Here is a 12,198-nt window from a genome sequence, read left to right as displayed (position 1 = left end):
GACTTAACTAGTTTGCCCTGATGTTGAACATTTAAATTGTTTTTTAATTTAAAACATTAAGCTAAGAATGTTTCCCCACTCTTGGTGACCAGTCATTTTACTTGTTTATTCAACATATTTGAAATACGTCCCCCCCTGCAGGGTGCTTGACCTTTGCAGAGAGGGGAGACTCCAAAGGCCAAGATGCTCAGATTTAGGAGACCAGTGGTTGAGCCCCTAGGGCTCTCTTTATGGGAAACTACTCCTCCCCCAAAGCTTACCAGTGGAAGATGTAGAAGTGTAAATGAGGAAGGTAGAATCCACAACTTTCCTAGTCTCTTGCCTTGGGGCCCAGGTCCTTGGTGTACAGACACCCCAGGAAGTCCAAGTTAAGAGAGCAAACACACTTTGAATATGATTCAAGTTCGAAGGGCTTGCTTGTTCCTCAAGTTGCTTAGGTTGCATTAAAATAATACTTTCCAAATCCAGAAATCTGGATTCTTTTCCTATAGGCCAGTTCTTGGGTCTCAATTTTCTTATCTGTCAAACACTGATATCAAGGGGGTTGGATATTTCCAGTTTCTCCTTTAGCCTTGTGTATAATTGGGATATAGAAGCAGGGTTTCTCATTCCCTTTCTGATCCTAAGGTTTCCAAGGAGAGAAATAAAAGGTCTCAATTAAATATATATTCTAGAAGCATTTATTGCAGAATGAAGATGAGTTCCCAATCTGGGAAAATAACAAAAGAGAGTTGTTCTACAGCTCTTTGGGGGAAAATTCCTCTTGGGGGGCCTTGAACAGGTAAGTTGTAGTCATCTGTCCACTTACTGTGACCATCCCTTCTCCATGGCTCCAGAGATAGTTTCTGAGCTGGAAAAGTCATCAGGTTATATTGGGTACTGGTTTCCCCAGGGTTGGGTGGGGTGAACTTTTCAAAAGTGCATATTGAGGTAAAAAACCCAACACCTTAAATACCTCCCTCTAGGCAGGTATGTAGCCTCTGCCCCACATATCTGTATGAACTTGTAGTTGGTCTTTCTGGAGCTTGCCAGAGTAGGGGAAGGTTGCTCCTTCAGGAGTCTGGACAGAACTCTCATTTTTGGCTTCCATTCTCTGATTCTCAGCCACACAGCTGGGTTGGACATGGTCTGAAACTCCAGGGGCAAGTACTTTGAAGGTCTTTTTGGATATGGACCCCAAACCAAAACTCCCCCTTTAGCAAGCTGCAAAATTACAGGCAGAAAGACCAGGAAGTAACTTGTAGGAAAGATGAAATGGGGTCTACCCAAGTTAGGAGGCCCAGATTCCCATTTTAGCTCTGTCAAGAACATGCTGTATAATCTTAGGCCTCTATTTTCCCATGTACAGCAGATATCAAGAGGACTACAGATCAACCCTGTGACTTTCCAATTGCTTTTCTTTTCTCTCCCAGAGAAAAGCTGTGTCCCCCCTCCATTGTCATGCAACTGAGCAAGTAAGTTCCTGTGGGGTGCTATCGTGTGCTGCCCTTGCCCTGGGACCAAGCACTGCCTGGGGAGCGCATGCAGTAGTACTTGCTCACCACATGCCTACACTGGTCACACTTGACCGTGCAGCACCACTGGAATTTGCAGTTACAGCTGCTTATAGCCTCAGTTCTCTTCTCTTCCACCTGCAGGCCACACTCTGTACACAAGCGCCCGCAGCTGCATTGCTCCCACCTGGATGTATTGTGGCTGTTCTGCAGACACTCCCGACCCTCTGTGCCATAGATGCCCAAGCTGGAATTGCGGGTACAGTAATCAGGCGATTCCTCTAAAAAGATCAGCTCAGCTTCTGCACTAGGAAGGAAGGCCTCAGTGGGTGCCCAGTGGCCCTCGGCACTGTTCCCAGCCCTTAGCCGCCGCTTATCCATCTCAATTTTCAGTGCCCGGTCATACTTGGCCTTTAGGTAGTTGCCCATCTCCCGGAAGTTAGCCAGCTGCAGCCAGCATGTCTGGATACTACAGCTCCCCGAGATGCCATGACATTTGCAAGTCCTTTTCATGGTGGCTCTCACTGCCTTCACAGAGAGAGAAAGAGGGAGGGAGGACAAAAGGAGATTGGCTCTGGATAGAGAAGACCAAAGGCTAGCAATTAATGGAATATTTTAGAGTTGTGCTTCTTAACTTTAGAGTACATTAGAATTACGAGGGAGGCCCGTAAGAAGATCTGGGCCCTACCTCATATCTTCTCAATTAGGAAGTTCAGAGGTTTAAAGGCCATGGTATTGGTGATTTTAACGTTCCCCTGAGTGATTCTTATGGAAGAAGTGAGGCAAGTGTTGAGAAGGTTACTGAAGTCAGGAAACCTAGGCTGAAGGCCCAACTTCATCACTTGTGAGCTTGTTTCTCTTTCTGCCCATAAGAATAAGAATGATCAAGAAAGTACCTTGTAAATTAAAAATGAAAAACATGATCATTGGCACTGTTATTGTGTTGAAGCTGGGGGCTAGAGTATTTATGGGTATTTGGATTTGTCTTTTGGGCCCTCTCCCAGAGGGAAGGAAGCTCTGGAGTCTGAACCCCTACCCCCAAGGTGATTACCCATGGTTGTAATTGCCTTGAAAACCTCTTCTCTTTGCCATGGGCAACCAGGACATCTAGGTATAGGTTCAAAGGGAAATTTCTATGCTCTTAGCTCTCAATACAACTAGACTCCAGATTTCAGTTCAGAACACTCCAAGGATTGCTACCCCACCAGAAGTCTTGGGGGAGAATAGACCTTCCAGAGAAGCTTAGATCAGTCCCAACCCCTCCAAGCCCAGAAAGACATTAGGACATAGGTTGTATGATAAACCCCTGTTAATTTCCTAGAAATGCAGTTGAAATGGTTAAAATTTTAAGTCATGGAAGCAAGGCCTTTGTTCTGTATTGTTCTGTGTTCTCAGAAACCTGCCTGTAGAAGGAGTTAGCATATAAGGTTTAGTGATAAAAGGACTAGGCTAGAAGATCTGTATTCATTGCCTGGTTCTGATACTTATTAGTTGTATTGCCTTGGCCAAGCCACGCCTCTGCCTTAACTGGCTTTGTCATCCAGAGAATGGGGGTAGCTATCCCAGTCCTGCTGGGTGGTGTGAGGATGAAACATGTATGAGACAGCTCTTGGTAAGTTGTGAAGGTCTGTATGGATGTGAGGCTTTTGTAAATAGCTCTTGGTAAGTTGTGAAGGTCTGTATGGATGTGAGGCTTTTGTAAATACTGAGCCTGTTGGCTCATTGGTCAACTCTTATACGTACCAGCCTGCCTGCCCTGTTGTTATGAAGATTCATCAGGGCTCTGGCATCCTTCCCCTTCTCCAGGCTGTCCACGAAGAGTTTGGAGATTCTTTCCCCAAACTCTACATTGTCGCTGCAGCCTCCCCAGATCCAGCCATGGCCTCCTACACATAAGGAAAGAATAAGTTCTGCGTATAGCTTCCTGCTAAGTCCCTGGAGAGGAGTCAAGGTCATTTTAGCTGACATAGACAAACCATCCCCAAGAGTCCTAGAAGTGTGTAAAGCTATATCTAAAGGTGAGACAGGGAGAGAATTCCCTGGTAGTCCAGTGGTTAGGACTCCGCACTCTCACTGCCAAGGCCGGGGTTCAATCCCTGGTCAGGGAACTAAGATCCTGCAAGCCACGCAGGGTGGCCAAAAAAAAAAAAAAAAAAGGAAAAAGAAAAAGGTGAAACAGGGAAATGGAGGTATTTTGGGTGGGGGTGGGGGGGAGTCCTATTCCCAAAGCCAACTGCCCTCCCTTCAGGGACTCCCCAAATCTAGACAGTTCAACTCTATACCCAAAGTAAATGTAGCCACGCTGTGGCTGGCCTAGAGGATCTCAAATGTTCATTGCAGTTCAAACATTCTAGAATTCTGTACCATTATGCTACAGTAGTCTTGTTAGAGCCACCTCCTCCCTCATTAGTGACAAATCTAAGTCTCTTAGGCTGTCTGCAGATAATTGGGTAGCTCTGGATTATGGACAAGTCATTCTAAGCCTGAAATACAAGGGTTAGTTTTAAACTCTCTTTGGCCTCCTCCTTCCTAGATGCCTTGTTGGCTTTAGAGCTTGGTGCTACTTGCTGATCCTGGAATCATGGATCCAGCTCAGTTCTTAGGAGGGTCTAGATCTAGGAGCTCCCACCAATGAAGCTGCTGCTAGAGTCTAGGGGTTTGAAGAAGCTGTGTCCCTCAGCCTTTCCCTGGAAGAGTTTAGCCTACGCTCAGCTCTATACCCCTCACCTCTTCCCACCCCCATCAGAGAGCACAACTTACCTGTTTTTCCATTTTTTGACTCATCACAGCCACAGTTTTCAAAGTCGCCCATGCTACAGTTCTTGGTGATGGTGTACATGACTCCAGCAGAGCTGATAGCATGAATGAAGGAAGTCTCCCTGGTGGCTTTGGAAAGAAAGAGGGGGCTGGAAACTAGGACCCTGATGACCCAAAGCAGAGGTTTTGGAAAAGCAATGCCATTTCATTTCTCTCTCCTGTCCCCCTCCCTCTTTGGGTTTATTAAGAGAATGCTCTTCTACTTGAGAGAACAGTGCATGCCTTTCCAGCATCCTTACTTCATCCAGGCAGGAGTGAGCATCCCCATGCTACAGATGAGGAAAGTAAAACCCAGAGATAAAGTGAAGAGACCAAGGCCACTCTCCTCACCAGTTATGGTGTTGAGACCAGGACACTATCCCCCTGATATCCAGCCTAGGCCTCTGTTCATTAGCCATTGCTTCTTGTCCTTAGGCAGTGAGGACTCAGAGCTATGAGGCTAGCTTATGAAAGAGAGAAGGGTATTTTCTTCTCTCTGACACGGAGTTGGAGCCATGTAATAATCATCATGATAATACCTACCACTTACTGAGCTTGTATCTTCCTAACTCTTTATAAACATTGTCCCATTTTACTTCTCATCCTATTTGTATACCCCACAGGAAGATACTTTTTTCCCAATCTTCTTTACTCCCTTCCCCCCAGCTTTTCTCAGGCAACTCTTCATTAATAGTTTCTACATAAACAACTTTCATGCAAACTACTATACATAGTTACAAACAACTGCACACACACACACACTCACCCTGAAGCATAGCTCAATGTGTGATCTCTCAGTTTCTCTGTTGTTGGGATTTTATGACAGTTGAAACTCCCTCAGGGGCTGTAAACACAGAGCCCTTTCCCCATTTTTGTTTCATGCAAAGCAGTACAAGATAAGTGTGTACAAACACAAATACAGGCATGCATTAAAAAATAGAGTAATTACATTTCTATAGAGATACCTTTGTATTCACCTCATTCAACCCTCACAACACTCCTGGTGAGCTAAACAGCTGACCTTATTGACCCAAATGACAACACTGAGGTTGAGAGAGGGAGAAGTAACTCACTTAAGGTCACACAACAAGGAAGTGGCAGATCACTGATAACTTTTTCATTTCACTGTACACATACATGTTACACATACATATATACTTCAAGCCCAACTTCATGGACATATACCCCCTTGTACAGGTGCACAAACTTACCACTTCTCAGCCTGTTGTGAGTGGAAAGCTGGAGAGCATTTTCAGGGCAGTTCCAGCGTTCCCAAGCAAATTGGAACTTACACTCCTCAATGCCACTCTGGGCACCCAGGGCCACACTGGTGGTGTAGGTCAGATAGGCCTGGCAGAGGGAAAAGGATGTGAGCTTCAACCCTGGCTCTAGTCAGGTTGTCTCGGTCGGAGGGTGCAGGCAAGACTCAAATGGGTTAGCTCTCCATTAGGGAATAATCAATCATAGGTTCCTCTGGGTGGGTGACTTCTGGCACTATCTCCCCTCCCCTCTTTTCCTTCCCCAGAAGAGTTCCCTTAGGAACCTGGATGGGTAAAAACAGGAGCAGGAGATCATCCTACCTTGGGACCTGTTATCAGGAAATTGTTCACTGACCTACCAAAAAGAGAAAAAGTGAGGCAATGGTGAATGGGGATGAGGTAGTAGGAGCTTCCTTGGTGAGGAGGGGGGTTGGGGGGGAGGGAGAGAGAAGGACTTACCAGGCAGAGGCACTGAAGGTTGCATAGCATATGCCCACAGCCACCCTGAACATAAACAAGTACCCCATGGCCCTTCCCACCCCCAGGGGACCGAGTCTAGCCCAGGGCCAAGTCCAGAGAAGTGAGGAGAGGGCAGGATCTTTCTCAGTATTTATGTAGGGAAATGCTGAATGGCCAAGGGGGAAAAAATCAACAGCTCTTCTCATTTGTCCCTCACTGGCAGGGCTGTAGGAGCCACTGACCCAATGGGGGACCAGGGAGGAGGGACTCAGCCCAAAGCCTCCAAGGGAAGCCCCGCCCTGCCCCGCCCTGCCAGCCCTTCTTCCCTCCCAGGCTGACAGATGGGCTGAAGCCTTTCCCTACCCAGGAGGTTTCTACCCTCTATAAGTCAGACTTTTGTCTCTTCCTGCTTGAGGGCTCATTTTTCAGAATCTTGTAGCCCAGAGCAAGCAAGTTTCCTAACTCTGCTAATTCTAAAGATAGGTCATCTATCCCTCAAAGTTACGGTGTCCTCACCCGTTAATGAGACCCCACTCCTTACCCTGCCTTCCTCCTCAAGGTGTTAATAATTATAGAGGAACTCTACTTGGGGCCCTCTCCTACTCATTTTATCCAAGTAAGAAAGTGCACCATTCCTACCTCCTCCCTTGGTGACTGTAAAGTCACGTGGGACCCTGGAGCAGACACACTTCAGAGGCCACCTCTCAACAGTCCCTTCTACCATATTCTACCAAAGTAAGTTCTGGTAAATTTCCTTCATTCCTAGTAGGTCTACCATTTTATATTTGTTAGAGCTCTAGTTTGTTAACTGCTTGTATATGTGAGAATCAACCTTTGGGCTACCCAGGGCTATATTTAAGAAGACTGATGCCTTTCTTTCTGATAGCACTTTGTTGCTAGGACATAAGCTCCTTAGGCAGGAATCTGTCTTTAAGATTCACTTTGTATTCTTAGTGCTGAAGAAGATGCCTGGATGAATGAACAAATGAGTGAAGGAATGAATGAATAAAAGAACTTGTGGCCCCTAGGAAGAACCCGAGGCAATATTAGGTAGGGTTGGGGACTGCAATGAAGGGGTGGAGATCTTCCTTGGTTGGTGAAACTCTTTTCTAAGGCTGGGGAAGGCAGGCTAAAGAGATGCAGAGGAAAGTACAAACAGGAAGTTACAGTCCTAACTCATTACTCTGTGACCACATTCCAGATCACTTCACAGCACCCTGAACTGGATTTGGATGAGAAAGGGAGCTCAGAAATCCCCCCACCAAAGGAGTTCCAGGGGCCAAGGAGTCCCCAGGCCTTTTTAGAGCAGTGAACTCAAAGTGTGGGCTGGGCTTAGTGTCAGCCTGCAAACTATTATCTTTATGTGAGAAGATAAGTACAGAAATGAAAATGTTTAGAAATTTTTATAGCAGTTTGACAGAGTGATTTTAGATATGTTGAAATCTAATAAGAAATTTGGGCTCCTATTCTGTGTCTTTTTTTGTGTTTCATTTTTCTAGGAGGATGGGTATGAATGTCTCAAATGCAAAATGTCCTTAATGGACTAAAGCTCTGGCTCTCGGCCCAGCAAGCTCTCTTCCTTTCCTTGCTTGTGGGTTTCTCTCCTTGGGGAAGAGAGGTGTCCCACACTGAGTTACTTGGGAAAAGCGCACTGAGTTTTGCCTCAGTGGCCTTTTCTCTGTTTCCTACTTTTCCCAATCAAGAATCTAATATTTACACCTGAAACTGATTTAATATTGTAACTGAATGATACTTAAAAAAAAAAAAAAAGAATCTATTGTTTAACTTTCACTTCTTAAGACAGCAGGGTTGATTTCCATGCCACTGACTGTGTGGTCAGAACAGGGGTCACATTAGACCCGAGGAATCTCCCACACCCCTTGAAAGAGTTTTAGGAGTGATCGCACATTCACTTCCTGTGTATGAGTGACTGGGTCTTATTCTTCTGTGCTCCCCATAGCACTTGGCATTTAGTTGGTACTCTATAAAAATATTCTTTAATTTTCTAGGAAGGAGAGGGGAAGGTGGTGAGCTTTTTGTGTGTAAACTTTGTGCTTGCTCCTGCTCACATTCTCTAAAGATCATATAATTTCTCTAAAAGGAATTTAGGATGTTAAAGAAAGGCCTCTGCTCCAGGTATAAGGAGTCTTGGATGTTGGCCACTAATTTATTATGTGACGCTCGGCAAGCTATTTACTGTCATGTGGGCTCAATTACTTCATTTGAAAAATGAGAGAGTTGGGAAGATGTTGAGTGTTGAATAACCTATAAGGATTCTACCAGCTCTCTTACATGCTATAATCCTAATTTTATGATTTACAAAATTTATTAACCCCAGAGGTGATTGTAGGCCAGAGATGGGAAAGTCTTGTCTTCTCCAGCTGTCAGCATGGGAATCTTATGTATCTTTAAATCCTTCAGTTGGCCATCTGGATAAGCCTGTAAGATGGATACCTGGAGGGTAACCAATGGCTTCTTCAGAGTCCTTTGGGACTCTGTCTACATAAGACCGCTGTGCTGGACTGATCATAGTCATTCATTGTGGTAGAGGGTCTCCTGGAGGGAGAGAAGAGCCAGAGATAAGTACTCCACACTTAAGTCTACACATCATCTACAGCCAACTTGTGCATCCATTTCCTTAACCTCAGCTCTATTATCTCATTAGTTTTTAAGTGACAATTCAACTCTTTCAACTGTTGGTTTCTCTCTTCTGGGAATGGAAATCAGGAACTGAAGACCAGAGTAGAAGATAATAGTGGAGGTAGAGTGGGCCTCTGACCAGACAGACAGAATAGTAGTATATCTGAGCTAGTGATGTGCTGGTAGATATTCAACAACAAGTTTCAGTGTGACAGGAGACATGATTGGTAGTGTTTGCTGATTCGCATGGTGTAAATACTTCCACCATGGCTGATTTCAAACTACCAATGTGGACTTGGGAAGAGATAAATAGTGGCACATCATTATACAGTATTTTTATCGTAGGTATAATAGATGTAAGTAACCTTAAGGGTATAGATAATAGTAAAATCTAGTAAAATAATTAGGAAGTGATAAATTTTGACTACTTATCTTTGTTTTTGTTTGGCTGCGTCATGCAGCTTATGGGATTTTAGTTCCCTCACCAAGGATCGAACCCCAGGCCCCGTCAGTGAGAGCACTGAGTCCTAACCACTGCACGGCCAGGGAGTTCCTTTTTATTTTCCCCTTTGTTTTTAATATAATTAATTTATTTATAAGTTTAATTGTAAGTTTATATAATTTAATTTTAATAACAGCTGTGTTTAACAACCAATTTGCAAAATTCCTAAAAATTTCACAATAGGTTCTCTGAGACTGGACAAGCTGCCTCCCACCACACCTCTGGATCCCTGTATCCTCCCTCTAGGCCACTGGGAGGTAAAGTGCAAAAGATTTCTCTGTAGAATTTAACACCAAATATTTGTTTGTTCCAGTTATGTGCAAGACTTTAACCTTTCCTGAGCCAAAGTCTTGCTACCTGCCCTCAAGGAGCTTAGTACCTAGTAAAAAGGAGATAAGGTCTGTATCTAACTATAATGTAGGGCATCAAGTGGTAAGTGGAATGCAATGAATAAATGCACTGTATTCCACTGGAATGGTATTCATAGAGCTAGAGAGGAGTAGGACAGGATAATCCTGAAGGCCCCTTCCACCTCATGTTCCAGGATGTTGAGATACCAGGAGTCTTAGGGGAACACTGGGGGCAGTAATCAGTGAGGAGTAAGCCAGAGTCACCCTTGCTGTGCCCAGCTTCAGCAAATCTAGAGGCCATTTATAGAGGCATAGAGTGAGCTAGAGGCTCCCATTTTTACAAGGATATAACTGAGGCCCAGAGAGAGAGGATTTACTCAGGGTTACAGAGTGAGTTGGGGCCAAGAGAGCCTGGTTTGCCCAGGACTGAGGTGTTTCCCGTGGTATGGGACTTTCAGTGCTTAATCCAGAACAGTCTTGGGCAAACCAGGATGGTTGGTCACCCTGCGGTGATGATGGTGTGCATCCTAAGCTAATGCTTCTTCCAGATGTGCATTCTCACTAAACTCCCCAGATCCCTGGTTCCTCCACATTTCTTTTCCAGGCTCCTTTTCCAGGGCTCTGAGACTAGAGGGGCTGCTTAGACTATGAAGCAAGTTGGGGGGTGTGGGAGTTGAGTGAGAGGGTGGAGAGAGGGTGGAGATGGCTGGAGAATGCCAGAAGAGAAAGAGATAGGATTTCTGACTTTTAACACTCCTCTGCTAATTAGATAAGGGGTGGAGATGGGGGGTAGAGAGAATGAGCCTCTCTGCATATTCTTCTGAGCAGTGACACTGAGCAGAGCTCAGGAATTTTTAATCTCTGGTCTCCACCCCTCCTCCCTGGAAGCTTGTCTCTTCCCACCCCCTGGTGACTCCCAGTCCAAATGCCACAGCTGTTTGAGCTCCTGACCCTCCCTTTGACCCCCCAATTTAGCCTCAATGATTTGCAAATTTCCTCAACAATATACCCAGGGAAGGAAGAGAATACTTCAATTTTCCCTTTGAGATCTAGCGTTCCAAGTGTGGGGAAGAAAATAGGCCTTCCTGTGTGGAAAATGGGAGCAGTTGCTGGAACACATGGGCCTGTGAGGGCTGGGGTACATTAGAGGGGATAAATCTGCAAGCCATGACTAGCTGTTTCTTGCTTGAAGGTATATTTCCTTCATCAGTTGGGAAGCTCCTTAGGGCTTGGCCTTGTCAATCCCAACCACACAGGAATCTCTCCAAGGATAGCAGCACATTCTCCCATCAAACTGAGGTGCCCAGGTGGCAGAAGCTGCATCATCATTAGCCTAGAAAGGTTTGGAGTTGGAGGGGCTCATCCAAGGAGAGATTTCGGTTGGCTAGAACCCCTTTATTATATTTTTTATTCTCTCACCGTTCAAAACTCCCATCTCTGGACATTAGATAGGACACAGAAGTTCCAAGTTAATGTTTCTCGATTGATTGTTGTTGAAGAAAGTATGGAGATGATTGTGGAATTTTATTAGTTTTCAGAGAAATATGCATCCATCTATCCATTTATTTATTCTAAAAATATTTACCTACTTAGTTCAGGCTAGTATTCAACACTTATGGGTCTAAGATGAATTATCATTACTTGTTTTTATCCTGGAGGAGCTCTTAGTCTGGTCTGAGAGAGAAAAGCTTAAATAATTTATAACAATACAGTGAGATAAAGTACTCTGGAAAGGTTGGAGGGGGAGTAAGGATAATGAGTAAATCTCCATAGACAAGGACTTCTGATAGAGACCTGCCATCTGGTGGCGATGAATGGTACAACATGCTCTTTGTTGCTCTGATGTGGGATTCAGTATTGCAATTTCAGCCTTTATTGAGCACCTGCCCAATGGGTAGCCAGCCCAGTGGTTGGCACTGCGATGCATATACAGTAAAGCTTCTAAGATGACATTGGTCCTTAAAAAACTTGCAGTGTGCTTGTGGATATAAAGCATAATTGAAAAAGTTATCAAGCAAACAACATTATATTTGATATACACACATGAACAAATACACCTTAAAAAATATGTAAATGATTAATACTTGTTACCAAAAAAGTAAACAAAATGGAAATATGTAAAGTAAAAAATGAGTCTTAAAAAAATAAAAATAAAAATGAGAGTCTCCCCCGTCCCACTCCCTGTGAGTAACCATTATGAACAGCTTAGTGTGGATTCTTTGCATGTACAAATGTTTGTAAATACATACATAATTTAAAAACTAGAATTGTGTTGTTATTTCTCAATTTGGTTTTTAAACTTTTATATCATGGACCCCTTTCTGTGATACTACATATTAATCTAACTGTTTTCTCTTAATTTTTATACTAAATAAAAAATTAAGCATGTTAATATGAGTAAGTAGTCTATAAGGTTTGTTAAGAAAAGCAGCAGCCTCAACTATACCTGCACCGTCCTCTCAAGAAGCAACAACTTTCAATTCTTTTATCTGATGCTATTAGTGTTATCTCCATGTTTCTAAAAAACCTATTCGTGTCCTATTTATTGTTTTTTTTTCAATTTTAGGTATTATTTGTTGACTTCCCACCATGGATGATGAGGATTGACCTCTCTTTTCTTTTCCCACTTACCAAATACAAATGCATCTTTCTCATCTTTCCATCTCCTCGTATAGTTAAATTTACTTAGGTCAATATTG

The 12,198-nt window shown here is 43.9% G+C and overlaps 1 protein-coding gene across 1 annotated transcript; it reads right to left on the bottom strand.

Annotated features, from left to right (window-relative positions):
• Positions 1–1,472: 1,472 nt before the first annotated feature.
• Positions 1,473–6,075, bottom strand: WNT8A (Wnt family member 8A). The gene is made up of 6 exons (XM_036847287.1): positions 6,008–6,075; positions 5,870–5,903; positions 5,501–5,639; positions 4,254–4,379; positions 3,237–3,379; positions 1,473–2,021 (listed from the first exon to the last, which is right to left on the bottom strand). The coding sequence occupies exons 1-6, from the start codon at positions 6,073–6,075 to the stop codon at positions 1,473–1,475; spliced, it is 1,059 nt and encodes a 352-aa protein (XP_036703182.1).
• Between the last annotated feature and the right edge of the window lie 6,123 nt (positions 6,076–12,198).

Source organism: Balaenoptera musculus, chromosome 3, assembly GCF_009873245.2.
Source record: "Balaenoptera musculus isolate JJ_BM4_2016_0621 chromosome 3, mBalMus1.pri.v3, whole genome shotgun sequence".
In the NCBI taxonomy this organism is placed as follows: Eukaryota; Metazoa; Chordata; class Mammalia; order Artiodactyla; family Balaenopteridae; genus Balaenoptera; species Balaenoptera musculus.
The sequence above is the reverse complement of the archived record's forward strand: the minus strand, read 5'-3'. Positions and strand labels throughout refer to the sequence as shown.

Bases quoted from the DNA above. Each gene is read 5' to 3' on its own strand.
- WNT8A (XM_036847287.1), bottom strand. From the start codon at position 6,075: ATGGGGTACTTGTTTATGTTCAGGGTGGCTGTGGGCATATGCTATGCA. The intron at 5,904-6,007 runs GTAAGTCCTTCT...TCTTTTTGGTAG, and splicing joins ACCTTCAGTGCCTCTGCCTG to GTCAGTGAACAATTTCCTGA. The intron at 4,380-5,500 runs GTAAGTTTGTGC...TTCTTTCCAAAG, and splicing joins TCACAACAGGCTGAGAAGTG to CCACCAGGGAGACTTCCTTC.